The sequence below is a fragment of the Corylus avellana genome, chromosome ca6 (assembly GCF_901000735.1).
Source record: "Corylus avellana chromosome ca6, CavTom2PMs-1.0".
Lineage (NCBI taxonomy): Eukaryota > Viridiplantae > Streptophyta > Magnoliopsida > Fagales > Betulaceae > Corylus > Corylus avellana.
The window spans coordinates 25,833,102-25,844,592 of record NC_081546.1 but is presented as its reverse complement, the minus strand read 5'-3'; the positions used below and the strand labels follow the sequence as shown (position 1 = coordinate 25,844,592).

The window sequence follows — 11,491 nt, the reverse complement described above, 5'->3', positions numbered from 1 at the left end:
AGAACAAAAGACAATCAAATAACATAAGAAGGAAATAAATAGTACAAAACAACAAGGTTGTTGGCTGAAGGGACAGAGGAAGGCCACAAGGCCTTCCAATGCTAAAAACTCAGTCAATGAGATAGAAAATCATTAAATCTTTTCGTTTCAATTTTGCATCAGTCTTGCTTGTTCGTACTTTGGAATTTTCAGGACATCAGCACATAATTGCCAATTGACAATGCGATGGTAATTAGAAAGGTTAAATACTATAATTGCATTTAATAATGTTAACATGGCATTTCCAATCAACCATTATATCTTTTTATTTATTTATTTAATAAGGATTAATCTAATGATTCGTTGGAAGTGTCACGCCAGTATTATTAGATGAATATTGGGCAGAATTATAGTATCTAGCTTTACTCATAGTAGCACATCCTACTTCTTTTAGGAAAATTTGGGTCAAACTTCTTGAGTTCTCACACAATTTCAAATTACTTAAGAGTTTCTAAAAACAAGCTTTTAACTCTTTTAAGTTCAATTCATCCATTCCATCGAAAATTGTTTACATGTGCCACATGTTAAAAATAAATTTTTATTTAATTCAAAGAAAAAATATAAAAGGGGCACAACAATTCCCTGGTTCAGAGCCTATTTGGAATTATATTAAAGAATTTAAAAATTACTTTTAGCACATAAAAAAAATTCCAAACAAAAACTAGTCCCTTTAGTAAAAAAAAATTTAAAAGTACTTTTTTGTTTTAAAAAAAATCCAAAACTACATTTTAGAGAAAGTATGAAATAGTCTTTTTCTATAACCAAAAACTACATATTTATCAATACAATCTCGAATAGATTCTATATATTTTTCAGTACTTTTTTGCTTTTAACATGCGACATGCATACTGCTTAGTGCTTACGTGACATTAACAGGTTAATTTCATGTGTAATCAATTCTTTATGGACGGAGTGAATTTTAAAAAGTGAAAAACTAAACCTGAGAAGAAAATTGAAATCGCATGAAAACATAAGTTATTCTGAAATTTCCCTTCCTTTTAAATTTAAAAAGAATCATTAATAATGTAGCTAAAAATTAACATAACACTTCAATTTTGCAAAAGCCAAAGAACAAGAAGTAAAAAATAGTGAAGGATATATAAAAATATTATAGAATGATTGCCAAAGTAATATTTACATGGATGCTCTATACAAATATTATAGAATGATTGCCAAAGCAACCATATCACATGTATTGGATAATCAATTATGACATAATTGATTGTCAAAGTCTTCATCTTCCATCAAGGTTAAACCCTAAGACTGCAAAACAATTTCATCAACAACTCTCCTGCTTCAGTTAAATTGTTTGGTTTTGTTATGTAAGCAACAATATAAATACAGAGAGATCCTGCAAGCTGAAAAAGTCATTCTCCATTGGTGGGGGAGGGGGTGGTGGGTGGGGCGCTGGGTATAGCATGTATTAATATAAAAAGTGCACTTTACCAAGCTTTAAAGATGGATGCCATGCAACATTTGATCATGAGTTGGTGTCATCTGAGACCACTGTTAGAAGATTGAGTTCATGGTCCAAAGTCCAAGAAGGCTCATTTTGATGGTTGAGAGTGAAGCTGTACTCCTGGAAGTGCCCATTGTAGTTTATTATGGATATGGTAGCCCTGGAAAATTCAAAACCAAAAGAACACAAAACAATAGGGTGATTCCTACAATATATTCAGCAGATTATAAAGCTTTAAGCAATATATCTAGGGTTTTAAAAATCAATTCACTGCCAGGCTTATATCAATCTATCTTTCATAAATGAGAAACCTCAACTGACAAGTGAAATAAAATCCTCAAGTGCGGCCAGGGTTTTAAAAACTAATTCCCTGCCAGACTTCTTAAAGAGCTGCTACATCATTTTCTACCAAAACAAAGAAAAGGCCCGACATCTGTTTTTTCAAGATCAACATTGATAATATTTTCCATCGTCAGTATAGATGCTAATGCACTTGTATGACCAATTGCAAGCAAGACTATCTTCAATTTTAGAAAGATGATCTATGAATGATTATTAAAATTACAATGCAACTTCATCAACATTGACATATTCTCAGCATAGCTGCTGGTAGCTTCTATTATTGACATTGAAACAAAATCCAATATCAACTCGGTAACAATATGATCAATCTACAACATGATGTGTATTGATCTAGGAAATAACCAGAAGCATCAAGTGACTGTAATAACTTAAGGCAACGAAGGACACATGGAAACATTTCATAAATGACGCTTTGGTACCACTAACATCAGCTTGAGGTGGGGTTTGAGCAATAACAAGGGAAACAACCATGCAGGGCGCTTCTTGAGCTAGTGGGTATGCACCTTTTGATAGGGCAATCAGTGTGAAAGATTCAATGAAACTTCATATTCACTAACATGCAGAGTAGCTCCAGAGTGCTGCATACGCAGTAAGATCAGTACTAACCTCTCTGAATTTGTTGAGGTTTTGCAGAAGATGAATTTCATATTCCTTTTGTGATACTTGTTAAGAGATTTATCAACATAGGTACTAATCTAAGTAGACAAAAGCTCAAACCCAACAGTGAAGCACTGGGGAAGTGCTGGGGAAGAGAAACGGAAAAACCTGCCAAAGAGGCAATTTTAAAAGATTGGCACAATGTCAGAAAACTCACTTGCAATATACAGCTCCAGATGTGGATGCATCGGCAAGCTTGTCAACTTTGCGAATCACTGCATTGCTGTACCAGAACAACTGATTGCATAAATAACTGACCTAAAAGAATATTTAAAAAAAGAAAAAGAAAAAAAGAAAATAGAGAAGAGAGAGAGAGAATAAGAACAACAATGCATTTCTATGTCAAAAATGACATTTTGACAAATTTCTACATTCTACACCATCTACTAGTATAAGTCGTGGACTGTCATATCTTTTGTTTAGCTGGAAACTTAATTGAAATATCGTAGCCATCATATATAGCATTGCTCTGTAGGCTCTATGTACATGTACCTTTTGTTTTATTATATTCAGCATTGAAAATTTCCATATTCCCCCTCACAATTTTTGTTTGTTCTCCAAATTCTTGTTCAACTTTTAAACATTAAAGAAATAGAACATTAACCAAATAAAACCAAAAAAACTAAAATAAAGACCTTTATTTCTCATAAAAATAGAATGATAAGTAAGACACAAATCAGGCAGTCCACAGCCATATGGATCTGTTTCTTTTCCATTCATTCTTTCTTGGAGTAATTTTATCCGAAGAGAATGAATGGAAGGAGGAACTTGAAAAACAACAGATTTTCTTCAATCTCAGCCAAGCAGATGCTGCATTGTAAGATGCAAATCAGGCAGTCCACAGGCCTATTGATCCGTTTCTTTTCTTGGAGTTATTTTAGGTTTATCCGAAGAAAACGAAAGGTAGGTGGAAGTCGAAAATCAACAGATTTTCTTCAATCTCAGCCAAGCAGAAGTCACAATGTAGGTCACAACCCCAGCCATACAGTATGCCATATTTATAGTACCATAATCTTTCTAGATCAGCCATTTAGTTCATTAAAAAGGATACATTATATCATTTATACACAGCTTCACCTTTTAACTCCTGCTGTAACAGCACTATGAAGCACATGATGGTGAGCTGGATCCAGTGCATCAGTGACAGAGTCAGGTATTATTGATCCAAGAATGCTACTTGATTTCCGGCTTCTGCCAAGAGTAAAAGTATGGAGAAAAAAAGATTATATATTTTTTGCAAATCCTTTATAAATCACAACTGTGACTAAAAGGATTGACAGAAAATAATACTGTCCAGGCCAAATACAGAAACCATATAAGGTCCACGAAACTTTTTCAACCAAGTGGTTAACTAAAAACATCAAGCATCCATTGAAACATCGTAAAACACAACAAAATATAACAAGTCATGTCCTATATTATTTGGCCATGTACATATCCCCATTGGTTATTGTAGAAATAAAAGGAGGACAACACTAAGGTATAGTTCTCACTTCTCACCTTTGATTTATAGCAAATCCCAGAGAGAAAACATGAAGAGAACCTGAAGAACTTGTAGCCGAAAGAATATCTGGAAGTTGTACAGATGGCCCAAATGACAAGGAAAATATAGTTGACGGATATGTCCCCCTTCGAAAACTATATGACTGCCAAAGAAAGACAAGTTAGATTCAAATTCCAATGTAAGATATTACAACCAGAGATAGCGCTGTACTGCTTCTAGAAATCTAGTTTATTTTGAGTCAGGGGATAAGAGGAAATCTAAGCCATAATTGATTATGCATCATAATAACAGTAGGACACTGCATCATGCTACGAAAAGATTAGGTCCCGCCATTTATGGATCCATTTCTCAGCTCCATTCTCTGATTGAAAAATTTGATTTCAGAGCACATAAAGAAAGATAATTATTTTAACCTAGAAAATCACTGTAGATTAAAGAAACTGTCCTGAAGAACATTTAAGACACTTGAAAAGGAATTTCAATAGTTAGTTTCTTATCAATTCTAAAATGAGGGCCACATTAGATACGAAGCCCCCTGTTTTTCTTTGGTCCCCATCTCCATCTGTAATGGCAGTTGTCTTTGACAGCCCGCTTTAAGCATATAATCAAGTACATAGATACTCCATATACCAAGTCCTATGAATGGATGGTGCGCTATTCCCACCTTAGTCGCATCCGAAACCAAATAGACTCTGATTATGGTTCCTTGTTCAGAAGCAGTTGCTATGTACGTCCCGTTGGAAGAAAGGGAAATTGCAGCCAGAGGTCCACGATGGGCATCTATCTGTAATTCAATTTGAATGAGAACGTGAATGAAATGAACAAGAGAATATTTTTTGTTCAATATCTAATAACAAGTGAAATAAGGGCACAAAATTCAAAAACAAATCTGCTCCTTCATGTATAAAAGCATGAATCAGATCTGCAAGTATAACCAGCGGTTCTTCTTGAGGCTCATCTCAACTCATACCTCAAGGCAGTTTGCCCAGGTAGCCCACTGGTCCTAAAAACTCCTCAAGGCTTTTCAAAAATAAAATGTAGCGTGTCTAGGGCTTATGGTTCATGTGACTGATTTCCCTTCCCCCTTCCGTTGGGGCCAATTACTAAATAAATAAAAAATGGTTCATGTGACTTAATGAACTATCTAAAACTTGAAAATCCCCATATATTTTGGTTTGCCTTTTCCTATGCAATAGGTTTCTGGGTTATGCTGGCCAAACAAAAGCACAAGCAAAGATTCAAAGACAGAGATCATTAAGTGACCATATTGTCAATAGCTAAAAAGTAGATCATCTAGATTTTTGTTATCTTATCCACTTAAGGCTGCAAAGTATAAGTGCTCTCTGCTTCACTTTGAAAAAGCTTCCTACCATCGTGATCATAAGAGGGGATAATAATAATAATAACTAAAACAACATTTAATCGTGCCAAGAAAGAAAAAAAACATTTAAATGTGACAGAAATAAACTGAGGAGGATTCCTGATGTTTAAACATCAAATTTCATAATATGTAAAGAAGAAATATTAATTCTGTAACCTCACAATGTGAAAGGCACTCCATGACATTGTACAACAACACCAATCCTTTGGTGGTGCTAGCAGGAAGAGCCAAGAAGCAACCATCCAAACTGGGCGAGAATCCACAAAGCCCTGGGAAATAAGGAAAAAGAAAAGGAAAAAACAGCTTTTAAAAATTCGAGTATTTAATATGACGTCAGTTCTGCAAAAGTCAAATTTTTTGTTTGAAGGATAAAGCTTTACAGATTCTATTTCAATGTAACTATTGGATTGCTGTGAAATAGCAATATTTGATGCTTCCCACCAGACTACAATACTCGATCCAAAATATGAAACTTAAAAAAAAGAAAAACCAATACAATATTCATACACCTCCAAATACACATCGCAGGATGAACCAATGGAAGCATGTGAAAGATATAACAGGCAAAATTCTCTATATAAAGTACTATCATACATAAATCAAAGTTATGTAATCTCTTCCTCTAGAAATTTTAATATCTCAGACAATAATATAATGTAAAAATCATATCCTTGAATTATATGCCTTTGCTCCATTTGCTTACCATAACCTTCTGTTCCTATATTGCATTGCATTAGAGCAATTAAGATAAACAGGAGTCTTAAATGTTGAATGCTGTTGAGTTGCTCCAATTTTATTCACTAATAACTATCATACCAAAGCAGTTTCTCGCACAAGTGTGATTAGACATCCTAAAAGAATATGGTACATGTTCTGTAATGTTTTTGGTACACATCAAACCATGACACTTGTATGCTATAAAAAGTCAGTTAGGTTGGATGTTATTCACATAATGTGTTACTGATACTCTTGAACTTCATTATTTCAATTATATTCAGAAAAGAAGTAGTTAGTTGCATAATTAGCTGCAGAGTTAGCAAAATAAAGGTAAGTCGTATTATGTATCATCAGATTCATGCGAGCGGCTGAACAATCCCAAGTTTATTACCTGGATGTCTTTCCAGGTTGACTTATAAAGTGCTGACTCAATTTGGAAACTATTTTGATATCAATCATGTAGGAATAAAAGTGCTATAAAAAGTCAGTTGGGTTGGATGTTATTCACATAATGTGTTACTGATACTCTTGAACTTCATTATTTCAATTATATTCAGAAAAGAAGTAGTTAGTTGCATAATTAGCTGCAGAGTTAGCAAAATAAAGGTAAGGTAAGTCGTATTATGTATCATCAGATTCATGAGAGCGGCTGAACAATCCCAAGTTTATTACCTAGATGTCTTTCCAGGTTGACTTATAAAGTGCTGTCTCAATTTGGAAACTATTTTGATATCAATCATGTAGGAATAAAAGTGTCTACCATTGTTTCTGTCTAATAAGCAAAGAACTTCATAAAATAAAGAATTTTTATCTAGTTAAAAAAGAAAAGGCCAAAGAGGTATTGCCCAAGTACTCAAGAAGTCCACAAGAGGAACAACAATGGAAATTAAAAACAGAAGGAATCAATAACAGCAACAAAGGGGAAAAAAAAGTACAAAACTAGGGAATAAGAAAGATAAACAGCAGCCAGAACTTTATGAAAAATTATCCACATTGAACAAATTATGAATGCCACTACAGGAGCTAAAGAAACATTTTTCAACCTCACCTTTTGGATTTGGCACCGTATCAATAGTACCCAATATTTTAACAGAATTTAAGTCATACACATAGGTTTTATCCTGCAAAACGACAACGAGCCTGCATTTACCAAGATAGAATATCAATAAAATTAACAACAAACAAAACAAAATTAGAGTCCTCTTCATGAAAGAATAGTCATGTCTTATGGAAAAGCTAGATTTATACCAATTAAAAAATGTTTAATGGACAAGATCAAGAATATAATGAATCCCGACTCTCAAGAACATAATAAATCTTGACTTCTAATACAATAATGTTACACAACATAAACAGATCACAGGTATAGAAATGTTTGATACCTATTATCAGGCCTAATTGAATTACAGAAAAGAAAAAATATCAGCAAAAGATATGTGAGTTTAAGCATCAAGTAAAAAGTACAGAGAGCCTGAAGTACACAAGTTTGAAGAGAGCTACATTACCAACAGTAAACCCCCCATATAATATTCTTACTGGTACTCATTTTCGATATCCAAATGAAAATACAGAATGCATATATCCAAATAGTTTATGAAAAAAAATCTTGATAAATTACGACTTCTTCCAAAAGTTTGTGTTTATAGAAGATATTGAATTCTATCATTCATTCTAATACTCCTTTCAAGCATGGAAAAAGAATTCCCCCTTAACAAGTAGAGTCTAACACATGAAATTCTTAACTATAAATGGAAGGTATAGAGTGGAAATACGGTTCAAATCTAATACCACCTACTTGATACTTGCCTAAAAGTTTAAGAGTAATTCTACACACACTCCCATTCTCACACTCACACTCCCTGACGTGATTTTTAAAATCACGATTGGATTTGAGATGGATCACTATTAGATTTTGATCTAATAGTAATTTTAAAAACCATATCAGGGAGTATGGGAGTGGGAGTGTGTGTAGCATTACTCAAAACTTAAATTGATATGAACTGGTGCATTAATTTTCTTATTCTAACAACTCTTTTAATAAAAGAAGTCCCAGCCAAGTCCAACTCACCTCTAATTTAGGCAAAATATCCAAGTTCCTCTTCTACATAGTATTGAATCACTAGTTGTCCTAAAAGCTTAAGCTTATAGAAAATGGTAAATCCAATCTTTTAACTAATATTCTAACACCTCTATCAAGTGTGAGCTCAAAATCCTCCTCAACAAATGAGGTGAAACAAGTGAAATATTTAATTAAAATTGGGGATAAACTATAAAGGCAAGATTCAAACTTGAGGCTTATGCTCTATTACTATGTTAAATCATTGATTGTTCCAGAAAATTAATCTAATAAAAAATGGTAAATTTAATCATATTATTAATATTCTAACACATAAGTTTCAAGTGCTATCAAAGTTGACATACATGAAGTAGGCTTCCCCTTAAATTCCATATTTTATGAATTGCAAAGTTAGGCAATATAGATGTGTTTGTGAATCTACTATGTTAAACATACCTCTTTACTTACGTTTTGATGCATGTACAAGGGCCATAAGAGCAAACTGACAAGGAAAATACCTATATGGAATTATACTCCTCAAACGAAGAGCCCCATTTGTACAATCATGCAGTGAAGGCATGTCGACAAGGCATGTGAGTCTAAACAGATGTTAGACATGTCAACAAGTACCTAATATCCCCAAGTGTTATTAGGCATTTCAAATATCTTAGCTCAACATTATTGCTGCCCACATAAGGAGAAGATCCATTCCGCGCACATATCCTCATTCATATTAATTTTCGGACAGCCATGAACAATGTTGCCATTACAATAGCCCTTCATTATATAGGCTACTATCAAACATATTTAGCGCCCCCCCCTTATTATCAAAATAATTATTGCCATGGATCCAGCAGCAGAAAATCAAAACAAGAATCTCTAGCACAAATTCACTTTCTATGTAAGATCTTTTACCTTTCCCTATTCATGCGAACAGCAAGTATTGAAGTTAAAAAATTTAGTTTTCGGCGAGCAGCCCCAGTTTTTGTATTGAACAAACAAAGACAGCGTGGGGATAAAGATGGCTGTTGCAGTCAGAAACAACAAAAGTTAGTAATGAGCAAGTAAGATATGGATATCGTAACACCCTCTGTGAGTAAGATGTCCCAATTACTTATCAAAAAAAAAAAGATGGCCCAATTACCTGTTCCCCAGCTCCAACAATGGCAAGAAGACTGGAGCTAAACCACATTTCAACAATAATGAAGGCTCCAATAGCTAGCAAAAAAACAAAAACTTATTTGTCATGAACTTAATCTAGGATTTCAATTAAGCTTCACTATAAAAAGAAAATTCAAGTGAGGCCATCACAGTAAAGCTCAGTTCTTGCCGAAAAGTGCTCTATAAAAGAAAACCAACAATAGATTACTAGTTGAAAAATATTGACCATGTGAAAATAGTATATAAATCATCTGTAAAATATTGATCACGTCTCTCTAAATACACATATACATGGCTGACGGTTGATTGAACCATGAGTCACACATGGATCCCACTGTCAATGTGTTGCATTCAATGCAAAAGTGGTGAGACCAACATGTAAATGTGTACCAATCACAGTGTGATGGCAGCAACTACCTGAATTTCCTCTGTTGTATTGAATGTGAAGCTGGATCAGCCATGAAGGTTATTTCTCATTTGTGCTTCATGTGCATGTGCATGTATGCATGTGTGTGTGTGCGTGTCAAGAGAGAGAGAGAGAGAGAGAGATTATATAGAGGGATGTAGATCAGTCATGCTCCAATACTAAGCACTAAATGCATCTTCTAACAATGTCAATCCATCCAATGCTGCCTTTTTTGTTTTATAACCACATCTTAAAACCTGACAAAAAAACTTAGCTGTTGTTATCTTTGCAGATATCTTTTGTTATGAATTCAGATAAAACTAGATTAGCTGGAAAAATCCATGTCTCTGGCATATACTCACAAATAAAGGGAGAATTGATACTCCTACTTCATTTTATTAGTTCCACGTTTGATTTTGAGATATATTTACTACATTCCAACAAGATGGACATCACGAAGGAGTCAATTATAGGTCTGAACTAACATATCATCAAAATTAATTTGTAGAGTTTCCTATATTCCTAAAATTTACACATTGCATAAGCTTCCATCATTATCTCGTGATCACTGTCAGCTCCTTACCTTGCACAAAGCATCTTTCTCTATAAAAGATGCGTCTCCCATACAAGCATTACATGCATATCGAAAGGGCAAAATATCCACTTGTTTCGTCTAAAATCTCTAGGTAAGCGTAAATTACCCTCAAACATAAGCTCGAAATAAAATCTCTCGGCGAGAAACGGCGAGCATATAGTCATGCTGTTCGTGGACAAATGGTCGATCTTTACGTAGGGTTATCGCATATCTAGAACAAATTTTACGGGGCTTTGCAATTTTTGATGACAAATTCCTAAGAAGACACAAAGTTTGAGCTTATTCCACCATTCCCAGGAATCATATTAACCGAAAGTAATTCGGGCTTTTTAATATTTTCTTTCCCTATTTTACCTATGCTTTCTATGCAACCAAACATAAAATAACAGTTAACTTATGTAGCAAAAAACAAATTGCAGAGCAAAAGTACTCAAATTTAAGAGTTTTACTCAGAAAACTCGCCTCGCTCGTAACAGAGCCTCCCTGTATTCGAATCAAAGATTTTGAACCCTTCACTTGTGCCTATCGCAAAGCAACTGCAAATTGGTAGAAAATAAATTCAAGTTATCATTCTGTCACACATCGGAATTCTCCGTTTGTTGTTTCCACAGAATTTGATTTTCACTTCCCGAGAAACGATTTCCCGCGAAAACAAATCCCAGAGTTCAGAAATTTCCCAAATTGAAAGGGAAATTATGGCATTGTGAACGAGAAATGGAACAACAGATTTAAAAGTTTTAATTATTATTCCGGGTTTTGGTGTACCTGGCGTCCTGATTGAAGGAAGCGCAGAGGATTGGGTAGGACGAGGACTGATTGGCCATTAAAGGAATTGTAGCTGCCCTCTCTGTGGAAGATGATTTCCTTTCGCAGATTCGAGCCTTCGATCAGCAGTAGAACTTGTTCCGAAAGGCAGTGACGGAATATATATTAATTATTTAATTAAATGGGTTTCCTACAAAAGATAGGACTCCTATTTCACCGCCCTATATATATATATATATAGAGAGAGAGAGAGAGAGAGTTTTACTTCTCACAAATTCTCAGCTGCGTTGCCGTCGTGTTAGATCTCTTTCTCTTTTCTCCGACAACCTTCGAACGCCCAGCGTAGAAGGTTAGTCTTCCTATGCTCCATGTTTTTTGTTGTTGCTAA

The 11,491-nt window shown here is 34.4% G+C and overlaps 1 protein-coding gene across 4 annotated transcripts; it reads right to left on the bottom strand.

Annotated features, from left to right (window-relative positions):
* Positions 1–1,118: 1,118 nt before the first annotated feature.
* On the bottom strand, positions 1,119–11,481 carry LOC132184214 (autophagy-related protein 18b). 4 transcript variants are annotated; one of them, XM_059597758.1, is made up of 13 exons: positions 11,369–11,481; positions 11,104–11,311; positions 10,801–10,874; positions 9,321–9,394; positions 9,092–9,201; positions 7,169–7,260; positions 5,560–5,672; positions 4,687–4,806; positions 4,019–4,164; positions 3,596–3,709; positions 2,676–2,741; positions 1,486–1,658; positions 1,119–1,302 (listed from the first exon to the last, which is right to left on the bottom strand). In XM_059597758.1, exons 2-12 carry the CDS (start codon positions 11,160–11,162, stop codon positions 1,520–1,522), a joined length of 1,107 nt encoding a protein of 368 aa, XP_059453741.1. In that variant the 5' UTR covers positions 11,163–11,311; positions 11,369–11,481; the 3' UTR covers positions 1,119–1,302; positions 1,486–1,519. The 4 variants fall into 4 exon arrangements, with proteins under 4 accessions (XP_059453741.1, XP_059453740.1, XP_059453743.1 ...); XM_059597757.1 differs by having other exon boundaries at positions 11,104–11,293; XM_059597760.1 differs by having other exon boundaries at positions 1,119–1,330; positions 11,104–11,237.
* Between the last annotated feature and the right edge of the window lie 10 nt (positions 11,482–11,491).

Coding starts and splice junctions, on each gene's coding strand:
- LOC132184214 (XM_059597758.1), bottom strand. CDS start 11,162: ATGGCCAATCAGTCCTCGTCCTACCCAATCCTCTGCGCTTCCTTCAAT. Junction 10,875..11,103: donor TCCTTCAATCAGGACGCCAG/GTACACCAAAAC, acceptor ACCAATTTGCAG/TTGCTTTGCGATAGGCACAA. Junction 4,807..5,559: donor AGTGCCTTTCACATTGTGAG/GTTACAGAATTA, acceptor ATTGAATTACAG/ATAGATGCCCATCGTGGACC.